General features: G+C 32.8%; 2 protein-coding genes across 2 annotated transcripts; one reads left to right on the forward strand and one right to left on the reverse strand.

Annotated features, from left to right (window-relative positions):
- The first annotated feature begins 5,255 nt into the window (after positions 1-5,255).
- LOC122607149 (protein FATTY ACID EXPORT 2, chloroplastic-like) lies at positions 5,256-6,825 on the forward strand. The gene is made up of 2 exons (XM_043780072.1): positions 5,256-5,361; positions 5,914-6,825. The coding sequence occupies exon 2, from the start codon at positions 5,925-5,927 to the stop codon at positions 6,678-6,680; it is 756 nt and encodes a 251-aa protein (XP_043636007.1). The 5' UTR covers positions 5,256-5,361; positions 5,914-5,924; the 3' UTR covers positions 6,681-6,825.
- A 2,483-nt stretch (positions 6,826-9,308) lies between these two features.
- Positions 9,309-11,580, reverse strand: LOC122609122 (LRR receptor-like serine/threonine-protein kinase EFR). The gene is made up of 2 exons (XM_043782183.1): positions 9,511-11,580; positions 9,309-9,395 (listed from the first exon to the last, which is right to left on the reverse strand). Exons 1-2 carry the CDS (start codon positions 11,578-11,580, stop codon positions 9,309-9,311), a joined length of 2,157 nt encoding a protein of 718 aa, XP_043638118.1.
- Between the last annotated feature and the right edge of the window lie 4,655 nt (positions 11,581-16,235).

The raw sequence follows: 16,235 nt of genomic DNA on the forward strand, positions 1-16,235 counted from the left end.
CTTTCAATCATGCCTCCCGTTATAGGTGGATCAACCCCTTTTGCTACACTTACACATATGATATATCCACACATATTCGGTTCCCATACTAAAAAGCCAAAAAAAAAAAAAACCCAACATAAACACAAAACGATGGTCATACCTGAGCTTTATACTCTTGAATGTAATGCTTAGTCCTGTTGAAAATCAACTTCCTGTTAGCATCATTCTGTTTCTTCCATGCATTTTTCAACTTGTAGCTTCTTAGCCACAACCCATTCTGCATTTTTTTTGTTTACTTAGTATAAATTAATTCAGGAAACGCATGTTCTTTCATTACCTTTGACTACCACAGCTAGCCATCTAGGTTATCTTGAACTAATGAAAATAGAAAAAAAGTGATACATTCATATTCATACACTGGTACATCATCATCATAATAGTAATTTGCCAATAGAAAGTATATTTTATAACACCTTAGATGTACTCCATATATACTTAAAAAAATGTATGCCATATATATTTTAGTTAAGAAAAAAAGATTGTATTGACGACATTCTTTAACACATTTGATCATTTCACCTTAAAGATTAAAGCAACATAATTAGTTTAGTCGGGCAACATCATCAATTCATTATATTAACCAAGATGCATATGAACAGTGTAAATAAAATCCAAACATAATCTATAATCCAATAAAACAGAAATTACACAAATATGTCAATAGGACATACCGTATGATTATGGTATTCCAGCAAACTGCATCCTTTTTCTATTATGCTGCTTTTCTCAATTGAAAAATATAAACCGTTTTAAATTATTAGAATTTTCTGTAACAAAAAAAAGAGAAGTAGTTATGTAATTATTATGAAACCCTAATAAAGGTCACAAATAAAAACCTAAAATCCAAGGAGAAATTAGTACGAAAAAACGATGGTACATGCTAGAAAGATGGTTGTGATTTTATTTGTGGCGGTTGGTGGTGACGATTCTGGCGGTGGTTGTTGTTGATGTACCTAGGGTGGTTGGTGGTGACGATTCCGACGGCGGTTGGTGGTGATGATTCCGATGACTGTTGGTGATGATTACAGGCAAGAGAGACAAGGGGATGCGTCTGTGGTGGTGATGATTCCGACTGCAATTGGTGATAATGATTCCTGCGGTAAAGGTAAGAGATAGAGAGGTGGTTAATGGTCGACGGTTCAGGGAATGGAAGGGGGATTCATGTATGTGTTTTGTGGTATAATATTTGAGCAGATTAGGGAATGGAAGGGGGTAAGGTTTTTAAGGGTAATTTAGGAATTTAGTAATAAAGTGTTTTGTGGTAGTGTTAATTGAAAGGGTAAAATAAAGAATTTAAAGTAGAGTGTTTAATTTGGGAGGAGTAGTTTGTTTATATAAAAAGTATAAATATAAATACTTTAATTGAGATTAAATTGGAATTTTCTAACTGTATTTAATCTGTAACAATCTCATATCATTAAATTCCACTTATATTGTATCAGATAAGTTTTCCCTTCAATGATTTAAATTTATATATGAGTAAACGAATAAGTTTCTTTTTAACTTAGATAATAATTACTGTAGAAAATAGCAAAGTCACTTTGACCCGGATGTGGTATCAAATTTGTTGGTTCTGTATCAAAGTTGGTTTTCTTAGGGGGTGTTTGGTTGGTTGGAATTCTTTGGAATTCTTAGGAATTGGAATCTAAATTCCATTAATTCCCTTGTTTGGTTGAGAATTGAAAGGAATTGGAATTTCACAAATTCGATCAAATTCCTATAAACATGGAATTTACAATTCCTTTAAGAACTTGATGGAATGTTAAACATTCCAAAAGAATTTCATTTTTCTTTACCAAAATACCCTCTCACAATTAAATACCAAAACAATACCCATTCCCTGGTTTGATCTCTCGCCGGATTTTAACCATCATCACAATCCACCACCACCACTGCTTCTTATTTCGGCCACCGTCGATGCTTATTCCGGTCGACGCCGCAGCTTATTGGATGAAAATGGCAGACAGATCCAAATCGTAGATAAAGCCAAAATTAAAGCTTTACTTCATTTATGTTTGTTTTTTTGAAGGAAACGGCTAGTGTGTATATATATATATATTTATACTCAATTTGTGTTTTGTTTGTATGATGGTAAATTCGAAGCGGCGTTTGATGGGTGGGTTTTTAATTTGCCTGCAAAAGGTAATTGGGGATGAATGGAGTGTGGCTATGTGTTATCTATATATCTATTAAAAGAGTAGTTAAACAAGTCTTCTAAAGCATTCTTCAAATTAAAAGTCATCCAAAAAAATTGCCACGTAGGATTTATCCCATATGGCATCTCTATATTTTTTTAACAATATTTTATAGCCTATTTTATATTTATAGAAAGTTTTAGATTAAAAAAAGAAAAAATCTTCCATCAAAATGATCAAATCTTATGTATATATAATCACAATTACAGCTTTATAATTCAATATTAAATATTATATTAATGCTACAGACTACAGTTCTTTATTATATTATTATTAATATCAAACTAATATGTTGAGTTTTAATGATTTTTTTACGAATTTTTGTAAGGACTTAGGTTGAGTGTATGTGATTATAAGATATGTTCATGAATAAGTTTGAAAAGAAATGATTCATATCATATTATTGATAATTTTAATTATGTGATTAAATTTTAATACATGTTTATCTTTAATCTTATAGCTACAAAATAAATAACATTAGTCAAAACTTTGATAAATGATTGTTTTAAATAGCCTTACATTACAAAATTAATAACATTAGTCAAAAAAAATTTTTATTTTATTTTAGAACGATAGTCAAAACTTTATTAAACGATTGTTTTAAATAGCCGCACATCGTGCGGGTAAAAAACCTAGTTCCATATATAAAATTAATGTGCAATATATGTTATTTATTTATTTATTTAATATTATTAATTTATCATTATTATTAGTATTGTATAATAAAACACACTAACAGAAATATATGATCATTGTTACACATTTATGTGAAAGAAAGATTATACATCAAAATTGTTATAGATTATAGAAATATTATTGTATAATTAACTAAATATTTATATCATTGGGCCATGCGAAACATACAATAAACATTGAAATAAACCTCAACTTTTTTTTTAGGTGAGGGGGCTCTCAAAAACAATAAACATATCGAAATCTGGTTAAGATAACGTATGCTAGGCTTCCCAACATTCACAAGTAATTCACAAATCCAAAAAAATGAATACGTATAATCTCTAAATATATATAAAAGAGAAACCTTAATTCATAATTGGAGAAGTATGAACCATTAGATGAAGTTCAACTTTTAATTAGAGTCATTAGATCAAATAATGATGTTATATACCTTATTTAACTTTTTTAGATTTAATTTATTTTAGTAAATTATTATTATTTACTTATTTAAATTTGTAGATATTAATAATTAATGATATAATTTTGGAAACTAAATTTTTTTATATTTTACATCATTTTTATTTTTTTTTACAATAAAATTTTTCTTTTTAATGTAATACATATTATATATTTTTGTATAGGATTTTTATCACATAATGAATAAATTTTGGTTATAAAGATTTTAATATAAGACTTTTATCATATAGCACCTTTATTAAATCAATGTTTTGGACTAAGAAACGAATATAGAGTCTTTAGTAAGTTTTTTGGGTAAAGGGTTACCCCGATGAGTCTTTAATAAGTTATCAAAGTTATATATTAGAAAAATAATTGTATGAAAATTACAATAATATTATGCATAATTTTAACTTAGATTAACATAACATGCGATATATAGATTGATAATTAAGTTGCTTAGTAATTTTAGTGTATAACTAAGTTGTTCGAGCAAAACGTTAAAGCACAAGTACAATGACAATGCAGACATTCCGGATGGATGAAAGACATCCAAAGAAACCAAACCCTTACTTAGCAAGACCTCTAATAGATGATGTATCCATTTTTCAACTGTGTAGTCACTGTTAACCGGAATCTAAACGACCACTAGTGTAACTTCATGTATTTTAGTGGTTTAATTTTATCTGACTAAATATTTATCAAATATGATATTATAAAAATAAACATGTCGTTTATATAACACACCTATAATAATCTTTAGTAAAAATTAGATGTCAAATTTGGTAACGATATGCTTTGGTAACAATATATTTAATTATTGAAAGAATAAACAAATAAGTATATATATGTAATGTCAAAGGAATGCCACATTCAAATTAAAAAGTTATGTTTCTCGGCCTACGTTAATTCCAAAAACAAACAATTTTAATCGAAATAAATCAAATAACTAAATAATAAATGTATTAGTTATTATTAAAATATATATGTAAGAAGGATATGTTTTGACAAATCATATAAAGTGAAAGTATTAATATTGTCATTTAATAAAGATGAAATAATTTAATTTAATCTAATGGTTTTAAATTAAAGTTGAAGCTCATCTAAGGATTCTTGTTTGTTTAAGATTGAATTTAGGACCTTGTTATATATATTGGTAGATATTATATAATATGTTGTTAAAGAGAAAAATGAATTACATTATTAAATAATAACAAGAGGTTAATTTTGTCTTTTGACACAATTTATATCCATATTTCTATTGCTGAATTCCATTAAATTCTGTCAACTAAACATATGATATATTTTAAAACTTTCAAATTACAATTCCTATCAATTCCAATTCCTTTAACAGATTCCAATTTCTTTAAAAACATTTTGCGAATCAAACGCCCCCTTAGCTTTTAATCACTCAAATTTCCATAAGCATAATATTCAACTTTACATTAATACTATTTGTTGACATGTCAAATTATTCAAAGTTTATTCATTCATATAAACCCTTACAAATTATATTAGTTTATCACTTTATACATAGATTTTTTCACCATATCACAAAAATTACCTATCGGTGTACTTCATCTCGTTATATGTTAGTATAAGCTATCTCATTTCGATGTTAGAAATGATTATAATATATACGGAGACGTAGGTCATCCCAGTAAACCCGTCGGTAGCCCTCTTGCTTTTCAAAACCAACTCCATTAACCCCATTGTACCAGTTATCCTAAGTTAAATGTATAACAGCCTCATATTTATTTTTTTTAAAAAAAATAATTAGTGATCTTTTGTTAAATTGAAAATTCAAGTGGATCCAAATCCAATCATCCAAACTTAAAACTAATAACGACATGGGCTATTTGGGCTTTCATTAATCTGGGCTTTTATTTTGTTCTAGTAGTTTCAGTTTCACTTTCACACCTACATTTTTCATTTCTCATCAAAACAGTTACAAGAAAATAGGGTTTTTCATCACCTAACCAACTAATCAGAGGTAATCAATCCCCTTCCTATTCATCTATTTCAATCTTACAGTTAGAATTAACTTTAATGTTAACTAATTTGACCATAAGCATAAATATATATATATATAAATAAATATCTGATAATATGATTGAACTATTTGACAGTAGATAACTAAATATAAACCAATTAATGATCCCCATTCCAATTGATTTACTTATACTTAGGTTCTTTCCTAAATAAGTCAACTGTTATTGGATTAGACTTAATTTTTTTTACTGGGTTTTTGGGTGTGTTTGAATTAGCTGATTGTATTGTTATCTAGATGGTTTTGGTATTGTTATTGACTAAATATGTAAACTTGATATATTTTGTGTAGATAAAGTTAATGTTATACGTTGCTCGTTTTCGAGTTTAATTTACGGTAGTTTTGTAAACTGGTTTTCATGGAATGTTTTCGGGTTGGATATGAAAATGTTTGTATGTAATAATCTGTTTATTTTTTTGGGAGGAAATGTGAAGTTTAAATGTTTAATTTTCTTATTATTCACTATTTGTTTTACTACTCTTTCTTGTTCTCAAGGCTTCATCATTATGGTCAGCACAGGAGAGCTTTTATCAATTTCTCAGTCCTCCGTTTTGCTTCCACGATCTCGTTCCCGAGCTTGGATTCAAGGGCAGAGTCGTGTCCCGTGCTATAAAGCTCTTAAAACAGCTTCAAGTAACAGTACCCGTGCCTTGGCGTTGACAGTTACATCAAATTATTTAACTAACGGGCCAATTAGCAATAATCAACGGTCCAGAAAACGGATTTCAACTGTGATAAGAGGAAGTGTAGTCCCTGAAAAATTGCCAACTGCTTTTTCTGCTGATTTTGTAGAAGGAACTGAAACCCAACTTGATAATAGCGGTGGTGGTGGTGGTGACATTGGTGGTAGTGAAGGAAACAACTGGGGAGGAAGTGGAGGTGGTGGAGACGGTGAAGGACCATCTGACGACAGTGGGAAAGAACCAAAAAAGAGTGGCATGTCAATGTCTCAGAAGCTTACGTTAGGCTATGCCGCCTTAGTGGGGTTGGGCGGATTGATGGGTTATTTGAAAAGTGGCAGCCAGAAATCTTTACTTTCTGGTGGAATATCGGCTGCATTATTGTACTATGTTTACACACAGCTTCCTGTGAATCCTGTGTTTGCATCGTGTATTGGACTTGGTTTGTCTGCTGCTCTTTTGGGGGTGATGGGTACACGTTTTAAGAATTCTGGTAAAGTTTTTCCTGCTGGTGTGGTTTCCCTTGTTTCACTTATTATGACTGGAGGGTACCTACACGGCGTCATGCGCAGTTTCCATTAATGGTCCTGAAGTCTGTAAGTCCTTAGTATCTTTCTACTTTTGACTTCGTTAATGTGTGTTTAATAAATAGCGACATACTGCGGATGTTTTTATAGAACTTGTTGTGTTTGTGGAATAGTGTAGTTTGAAGAAGTTTTGTAGTTTATTGTTGTTTGCAGTTTCAGTTCATTTACATGTAGGCATTACATTAGTTGTGCCTAATGGATCACACATGCTAAAACTAGAAGCCCTGTCAAATAGTCAAATGCTCAAATTTTTTTGGTTCATAGAAGAAGTAATTGATTTGCCTAAGACTCGTGTTGACCATGCTGCCTGACCTGCCCATTAGCTTTATGTAATGAGTACAGATGCTTTGTTATTTTGTATGTTAAAGATGAAGAACGAAAGCCAGATACTAGATATTATTGAACACAATTAACTTTCAATAAAAACAACTAAAATGCACTCATTATTCATGCAATTGTTATCATGAAAGTCCGTCGATGAGTTATTAAGTCGAACACAAAAAAACTGTGAAAAAAACCAAACAGAGCTAACAGACAGAACCAGCAAGTAACCTAATTTTTATTCAAAATCATTCACAAGTTAGGCAATGTTCATGTAGTGTTAGTTAATCAAAGTAAGCTACTATCATTGCCGACTTGCCCGTTCAATTACGGCAATATCCAAGCAAATACCAAACTGCAGAATTTCTTGATGCAAACTCAATATCGTATTCTCCTTTTTTTAAGTCGATTTGGATGAAAACAAATATGGTATGTGTGTGATATGAAATTTCAGAGTAAACTTAACGCATCAATTCACAGATTCAAGCACAAATTTTGAAATTTAAAGAAAAATACCGAACTGATTTGAATGAACAAAAATCAGTAAATTTGGCACAAAAACAGCCTCATACCCTGATTCTATTTTTTATGATTATTAAGCTTGAAATTGATGTAACAATGGAGGAGTTGAATGAGAGTGTGTAAACTGTGTATTTAGGCAGTCGCTCTTGACTGGTTTAGAGATTAGAGATGAACAAAGATGAATTTTTCAATTAAGCATATGATTGAATTGTTTTAATTACACTAGATGTATGGTATTTGAACATAATTATCAAACATTAAGAAATGACACACAAATGTGGAACCTGGTAATGAATTTTCACCAAGTAACAAAAAGTGACTTCCAATACTTCCAGGGATTATGGGTCCCATTACCGTTTTTGACTGTATACGGGGAAGATTGAGATGTAGATAGCCCTACCCCTACCTAAGGTAGCGACGATGCTTCCTGGTTTCCTAAGGTAGAAAAAGACCTTTAGTCTGTCATCAAATAAGAGTAATCCAAAATTAATGAGATTTCCAGTTGATTCGGGAATTCTACCAATTAATCATTTGGAGCGCAGCTTCAGTATGTTAATGTCAATGCCCAATTGCAAACTGGAAATTACCAGATTTGAGGCGTTAGAAACACGTCTGCAAGCTTCCTGGAAATCTTAAGTGCAATGTCTGCTACAAGTTTACAGCCAATCTGATTATTTGACAAATCTATGGTTGTAAAGGACAAATTAATGCAACTTCTTTTTACTTTGTCTTGGTCGAAGGGCATGTCATCATGTTCTTTTGTTAAATTTCAATTAACCATAGGGAATGACAAGAAAAGGTAGAAGCAGAGCAAAACAGAGATTTTTATAACTAGTTGAAACTCTTGAAACCCAACAATACATGAAATTTAAAGAAGTGGTTTTACTAATGAGACATAATTAGCTACGAATTGGATGACGTCTACTTTACGCTAAGTTATGTCTACCACCAAGAAAAGTTTTCTTGATAGACTGTAGTTGATCAAAGACATCGTTCATGGCTATCCGATCTCTGGACATTTCCATGGAGCAACTAATGCCAATTTGATAAATTGTAGTTAAGGACTCCTTGATTGATCTATACTCACGATAACGTACATTTTCCTCTTGTATGGTTTCCAGAAGGACGGGATCAGTTATCTCCAAAACATGATCTGGTATAGCCATCTTCACAAAATCATTAAGAGTCAGACCATTGTTAAACATTTTGTGAGTAGGTCGTTTGCCTGTAAAAGTCTCCAATAGTAGGATTCCAAAACTGTAGATATCACCATATATTGAGGCTTGGCCTCCCATTCCATATTCTGCATGATATAGACATGAAAAAGTACTTTTAGCAAAAGTAGATTATATTTGCTTCTCTGTAGAAACACTAATTCCTGCAACAGCATATACAATTTGCAAAGACACTCTTACAATTGTTGATCCCGGATCATCCAACCTCCAAAGAGGTGTTGACTTTAGAGAAACTTAAAGCTAATGTATACGAGGGAAAGAATTACCAGGTGCAGCATAGCCTATTGTGCCTAGTACACCGAGAGAACTTGTTTGGCGTGCAGAAAAATCATTTGAGGTATATTCAGAAATCTAGCTAAGCCAAAGTCACCAAGATGAGCAACCAAGTCGGCATCCAATAGAATGTTACTTGGCTCGATCACAATGAATCATTGGCGATGCACACTGGAAATGAATATATTCAAGGGCTCTAGCCACATCTATCACTATGTTTAACCTCTGAAAGAAGTTTAAACATCTGGTTGCCTCCTCGATCTTTAGGCCAACTACCGGATTATGATGCAACCAGTCTTCCAAACTCCCATTGACCATATAAGAATAGCTGAGAGCCTCGAAGTCATTCCCTTGAAAATCTGTTCCAGAGCAGGAACTTATGATTTTCACAAGATTCCTGTGCCTAATCTTTCTCAAAGCTTCACCTTCGGCAATAAAAGTCTTGTGAGCACCATGAACTGCAAGCTTTAGTACTTTGACAGCAACAAGTTGTGGGCTATCTTTTTCAGATAGATTGGCCTTGTAAACAGAACCGAACTTCCCAGAACCTATTAAGTTTTCTGAAGAAAAGCCATTGGTTGCTTTCTTTAAGTTTCTATAAGATACTTGTGGAAAACTTTCGATATTGGAGTCACTCTCTGGAGAAGCCTTCTTACCGTACTTTCGTTTGTAAACCAAATAAGACTTTACTACTATAATTAGGAAAAATATCACACTTACGGCCGGAATGATGATTTGTAAGGAATGGGGAATTTGGTTTTTCCTTGCTGATTCTTCAAGGGTACATTCAGGCAACTGAAATTCTCGAATACCACCACAAAGATTTGCATTCCCATTAACAGAAACGATGCTTGTGTTTGTAAAAGCTCCTAGTACAGGCAGCTTTCCTTCGAAACTGTTAAAAGATAAATTTAAAGTTTTGAGAGATGCAAAATCTCCAAGGTGTATTTTCCCTGTTAAGTTGTTGAGGGGAAAATCAGCACTACTTAGTCCTCTCAGTGAGCTAAAAGTAGCAGGAATTTCTCCTTGGATGGTGTTTCTTGATATAGATAATACAACCAAACTCGTGCATGCTCCAAGACTAGGTGGAATTACCCCAGATAGCATGTTGTTTGAAATATTAAAAGAAACCAAATTCTTTAAGTTGCCTATTTCAGAAGGAAGAAAACCCGCAAAATGGTTATCAGAAAGGTCAAGAGATTCTGTCAAGCTAGATAGACTGAATATCTCTTTAGGTACGTCACCACTGAGATTATTGTGGTTAAGTAGCAACAGCTGCAACTGCCTACAGTTTGATAGACTATACGGAACAGTTCCCTCAAGATTGTTATAATCTACACCCAGTTGACTCAATAGCGTGAGATTTCCCAATGAGAATGGTATGGAACCTGATAATGAGTTATCATGGAGTGACAATTCAACCACATTTCTGAGATTCCCAATCGATTTGGGAATTCTTCCAATGAATTGGTTGTTGCTTAGAATTAGTCTGTTAATGTTAACTACCTGTCCAATGTCAGAGGGGATATTCCCCGATATTAAACTTCCCCTTACTATTAGTTGAGTGAGTTGGGTAAAGTTGAACAATGATTTCGGCAGTACACCTCCAAGATTGTTGGCACCGAAACCCAAATACGTTAAGTTAGTACAGTTGGCCAAAGATGATACAAAGTTTAAGTTGTCAGATTTTCCATTCCCAAGTTTATTATCACCAATTGCAAACCATGTCAATCTTGTTTGCCGATCAAAACTAGGCACTGTGCCAGTGAATAAGTTGTCACCAAGTGCTAGCTCTTCAAGATTTGAGGCATTAGATAATGAGACTGGAATAGGTCCAGTAAATTTGTTTATAGGAAGGTTTAAAAATATAAGTCTAGGAAATCTTTGTGCAAAGTCTGCAGGAAGATTCCCACCAATCAAATTTTGAGGCAGATTTATTATTGTGAGTGATGAAAGATTAAAAAATGAAGATGGTAAAATGCCTGAAAGCATATTTGATGGGAACCCAAGAAAAGATAATTTGGATAACTGGCCTAGAGTATCTGGAATGCTTCCATGGAAATTATTTGACTTCGCAGATATCTGTTCAAGGGATGTAAGTTCAAGGGATGTAAAGTTTCCTATAAACTTGGGTATTTCTCCCGTTAGGTTATTCCGGTCAAGGGTTATGTATACAAGCTTAGTGAGTGATTCAAACTCATTAGGAAAAATCCCTATGAAATTGTTCCCTCCAAGATCAAGTTCTTCAAGATTCAGACACCGAGATAGATTCATAGGAATTTCACCTGACAGAGAGTTATTTCTAAGTCCTAGCCTCCGTAATTTTGATAACCTGCCAATTTCTTGAGGGAGATTGGCCGTGAAGTGATTATTGTGAAAGAGAATCACCCTAAGAAAGGACAGGTTACCAATTGTAGGCGATATTGAACCAGAAAGTCCCCTAGACCACAAAGAGATGGCAATAACTCTTTTGTGCTTTTGACCGCACACAATATATATACCTGTCCAGTTGCAGAAATGGATAGAATCATTCCATGATCTCATGGTTTGATTCGGATCCAATGTTATGTGTTCCTTGAATGAGAGCAAGGCTAAGCGGCCCGTCTCATCTCCATCAACTGCATAAGAAACCAGGGAAAGAATACAAAAAAACACGATACAAGAAAGAGTATGTGCATCTTATGTTGGGTTACAATCGTGATGTTAATTCGATTTTGTTCAAACTTATTCATAAGTTATGTTGTTTTTCCAATATTTTACAACTGCAGGATACCGACGATAAATTTTAAACTTAAGTAGTAAGTAAATTTTCAACATGGCTATTCAAAATAATACAGCCTGAACTATTGAAACATATGAATTTTGATGTTGAACCATTAATTGAAAACGACAATAAATTGAACATACATATGATATGTTGACTAGCTTGAACTTTGAATTCTTGACATACAGATCACTCTCTCTCTCTCTCTATATATATATAATTTAGTCACTAACAAGTAATGTTGTAATCGATGACGTAGAGTTTATGTTTCTATATCATACATTATTTACTATTATTCTTTTTATTAATTTAAGGTTGTTTTTTTTTCAATTCTCAAACATTTTGTTTGTTACTATTTATAGTATGTCAATGTCAATTGTCAAGGTGCAATTTCCTTAAAAAATGTAGAATTTCTGAGACTTAAGAAAATATAAAAATGCAATTTTTTAAAAATCAACTTATCATATATGTCGCTAACCAATAAGTGGATTTTTAAGCCAATCAATCGACGAAATATTATGTTCACTGCAAGTGGTGAATCTAACTTATGTAACTTATGTAGGTCTAGACTTTGAACGGCGACTTAGTTGAGGTAGAGCAAAAAAAATGAAATGGCCTGGAGCGACCTATCGTGTCAAAATGGTAACATATAAACATGAATTCGATACAAGAAACGCTAGGGATACAGAACTCGAAGAGAAATTCTTAGTTGTGCTTATCCTTTGAGAAAACATACGTTTCTAAACTTTCCAATCTCCAACCATCCGGTAATAAATTAGCTCTAAGACATTCTTTCTCTAGTGAATATCGTAAATTGTCAATGTATTGGAATTAATCTCCCAGTGAAAATGTGATTGAGCTTATAAACGTTGAGGATTATAGATTTAAAGTCAAGGTTGATACAAGACATTGAAGAGCTTCAAAGTCTATTCAATATTGAAAATTTACAACAAATAGGCTTATTATGTTTATCTAAAGACGGAAGTACAATTTAACTACTCAAACATTTCTTTTAAAGCACAAGGGACTAAGTGTAACTTGTCATTAGGAGTTTATAGACCCCATGTCAACACCATTTATAAGGGCGTAGGGATGGCAACGGGCTCCCAATCGGTTTGGGCGATCCCGCTAGGAAACACCGCCGCTGTTGCTACGGCTTGTTGGCGGGTTGAATTTCGAAGGGCTTATTAGCCACAAAATGCTGGAGAAAGGTAAGTGAAAAATGACCGTTGGGGAGGAGAATAGGACTGTTGAACGGTTTGATTTTAATTTTTTTTCTTTTTTCATTGATATATATTCACTAACTTTTACTACTCTTTCAAATTATACATTTTCACACACTCTTTCATGAATACTTTCGCCAAAAACACCTCACTTTTACCCCTAAAATGAAATTCTCTTCCTCATCGTGTTCGTATTGTCACCCACCTAATCTACCTGATTTAAGTACGGGTAGCACGTTTAAGTTTTTACAAAAAGTGTCATGTGCTAGAAGACACCGACACCTCTTTTGGCACTCGTAGGTATATCGATCAAAACCTGGTCGAAGCTCACGAAAAACTAATGCGTGACTATTTCGTTGAAGACCCAAAGTTTGACGAGTACTTTTTCCGTCATCGTATTCGTATTAACCAAGGCTTGTCTTTGAATGCGTGCTTTCAAGAGGGATACGACGCACCGGGGGGGGGGGGGGAGTTTCACAACTCTACAGAATAGCACAACGACAATCAAACAACTGGCGACGGGTGAACCTTCATATGGGTATTCATGCATGGCTGCAAGAATGTCACGCGAGAGCCTCAAGTATTTTTGTGATGCGGTTATTGCTTTATATCAAAAAGGAGTTCTTATGTAAGCCAACATCTCACGACATTGCTCTCATCACACAAGTGCATGAAGAAAGACATCTCATTCCAGAAATGCCATGTAGTCTTGATTGTACACACATCGAATAAAGTAAGTGTCCTAAATACTTAAAAGGGTAATGCACGAGGGGTGATCATAAGGTGCAGACTATTATGATAGAATGTGTTGCTTCCCATGACTTATGAATTTGGAATTTGTTTTTTTGGTCTTGCTGGATCGAACAAAGATTTCAACGTTCTGAATGAGTCGCCATTGTTTGTCAATGAGCGTAATGGGTCCTCACGAGACAGTTCATTTATTATAAATGGACGACATTAAAGACGTGGATATTACCCTACCGATGAAATCTATCCTATGTGGGCTATGTTTGTTAAGAAATATCTGCATCCAGTCGAACCGGACGAAAAGAAGTTCAAAGGACTATAAGAAGCGGCAAAAAAGGATGTTCAGAGGGTGTTTGGTGTTCTCAAGGGGAAATGGAAGATTTTGATCATCCCCTCCGGCTTTGGACAAAGGTTAAGATTGGAAAAGTCATCGCCACGTGTTCTATATTGCATTACATGATCATAAGATGACAGGTGGGTAATATTGTCGGTTCATATTATGGATCCACCGATTCCTAGAGTTTATAACCGGAAGGTGCCAAAGTTACAGGACGTAGACGTACATCATTGGCTCCAATATGATATCACGGTGCATATATTGGGTGTAGACTTATCCTACCTTGATGACCCAGCGGCGCAACCACCACCGATTGATAGTTTGATTTAGGTGTTTTTATTAATATGTAGTATTTAAATTTCTAATACGTTGTTATGTAGTTTTTTAAAATTATGTTTATGTACTTTTAAAATTATTTTTATGTAACTTTTATTTTAATTTAGTGAAATGTTTAAAGATTTTATTAAAGTGTTTGATTAAATTAAAAGATAAAGAAAAAACAAATCGCAAGAGTTGAAAAAATCATGAATGACAAATAAATGAGTTGAGGGGGTTGATGAAAAGGTTGGAGAGTAAAATGAGTTACATAGATGTGATTAGTAAGATTTAGAATGACCAAAAATTTGGGATTGACTCATACACCTAACAAACATTTTACAATTATCATACAATTTTAAATATTTTCTCCCTCCTCTTATTATTTTCAATCACTATTTCACACATTTATACCAAATTCCACCATTACAACTCAATTAAGTTCGAATTTATGCTTTTCAACATAATTTCACAATAAATCCATTTAGTTTTAAATTGTATACTTTATGTGATCAACCAACATAATTTCACAATAAATCCATTTAATTTTAAATTGTATACTTTATGTGATCAAAACAACAGTGAATGAAACCCACCTTACCAAGTTACTATCATCACCATTCCCACTACCACCACCACCAATACCATCACAATCAACACTCTTTTCTATATCTATCTATAATTAATAAACTTCCGACATCATTATACCACTTTCGACTTCATTCTCTATGGTCGTCAATCCATCAACGGAGTCAATCTATCACCACAATGAGGTTTGTTCTCTTCGTCTGCATTTGCTTTTGGTAAATATATTATATATATATATATATATATCGGATTTAAATGTGATAATTTCTTAAATACAATTAGGAAGTCAACCTTCTAATTTTATTTTTAGTGGAAGTCAAACATTCTGGATACATTAAGTTGACTACATTGTAGTTGCATTGAGCCCAGTTAGCTTTATGTGCTGGACTAAACTTGATTGCATTTGACAATCGTATTAGAACATTATATAAAGAGAAAGTTACATTTTTGGTCCCTCAAGTTAGTAGGATTTTCAGTTATTACTCTTAAGTAAATTAATAACAAAAAATCTCTGAAGTTGGTCAATTTTTTCACTTTTCATTCCATTATTAAAAACCGTCTATTTGGTTTGTTAAGTAAGGGGCAAATTTATCATTTCACGATGTTGTTCTTCTTCATCTTTAAGCCCATTTTCAGATTTCATTTCAATCATCATCATCATTATCTCTTTCCCCACCAAACACATCCCAAAAGCTAAAAGTTTTGAAACTACCATCTTGATTTATAACTACTCAACCTTCATATTTTCCCCTAAATTATATAACCCATCTCAACAAAATCACATCACCAGAATATATATACATATATATATAGGAGAGCCATCCAATGAGAACAATATAAAAATAAGAACATGTAAGAACTAATAAGACACTTCTAAATCATTAATCATTTAAAAGGGTACTATTGGAATTAAACGTTTGGCAGTTAGAATGAAATTTTTGTGCTTTTTACGGTTGATGAATATCTATTAAATTTATTCACATCAATATTTATATAACAGTTCCAGATTTGTGCATAGTATATCAGTATCGTTATATACATATTAAATTGTGGGGATGCATTCTGAAACCGTCTATATCACATGAAGAATGATGGTAATTAAAAATGTTAATAATTTTTTGTTTTTAATTTGGGATGCACAACTATGTTAGAAATTAATATAGGATGTTAAAAAACGGATGCACAATTACTATTAATTTGGCGTTTATTGTTCTACAACACGTGA

Source organism: Erigeron canadensis, chromosome 7 (assembly GCF_010389155.1).
Source record: "Erigeron canadensis isolate Cc75 chromosome 7, C_canadensis_v1, whole genome shotgun sequence".
NCBI classification, from domain to species: domain Eukaryota; kingdom Viridiplantae; phylum Streptophyta; class Magnoliopsida; order Asterales; family Asteraceae; genus Erigeron; species Erigeron canadensis.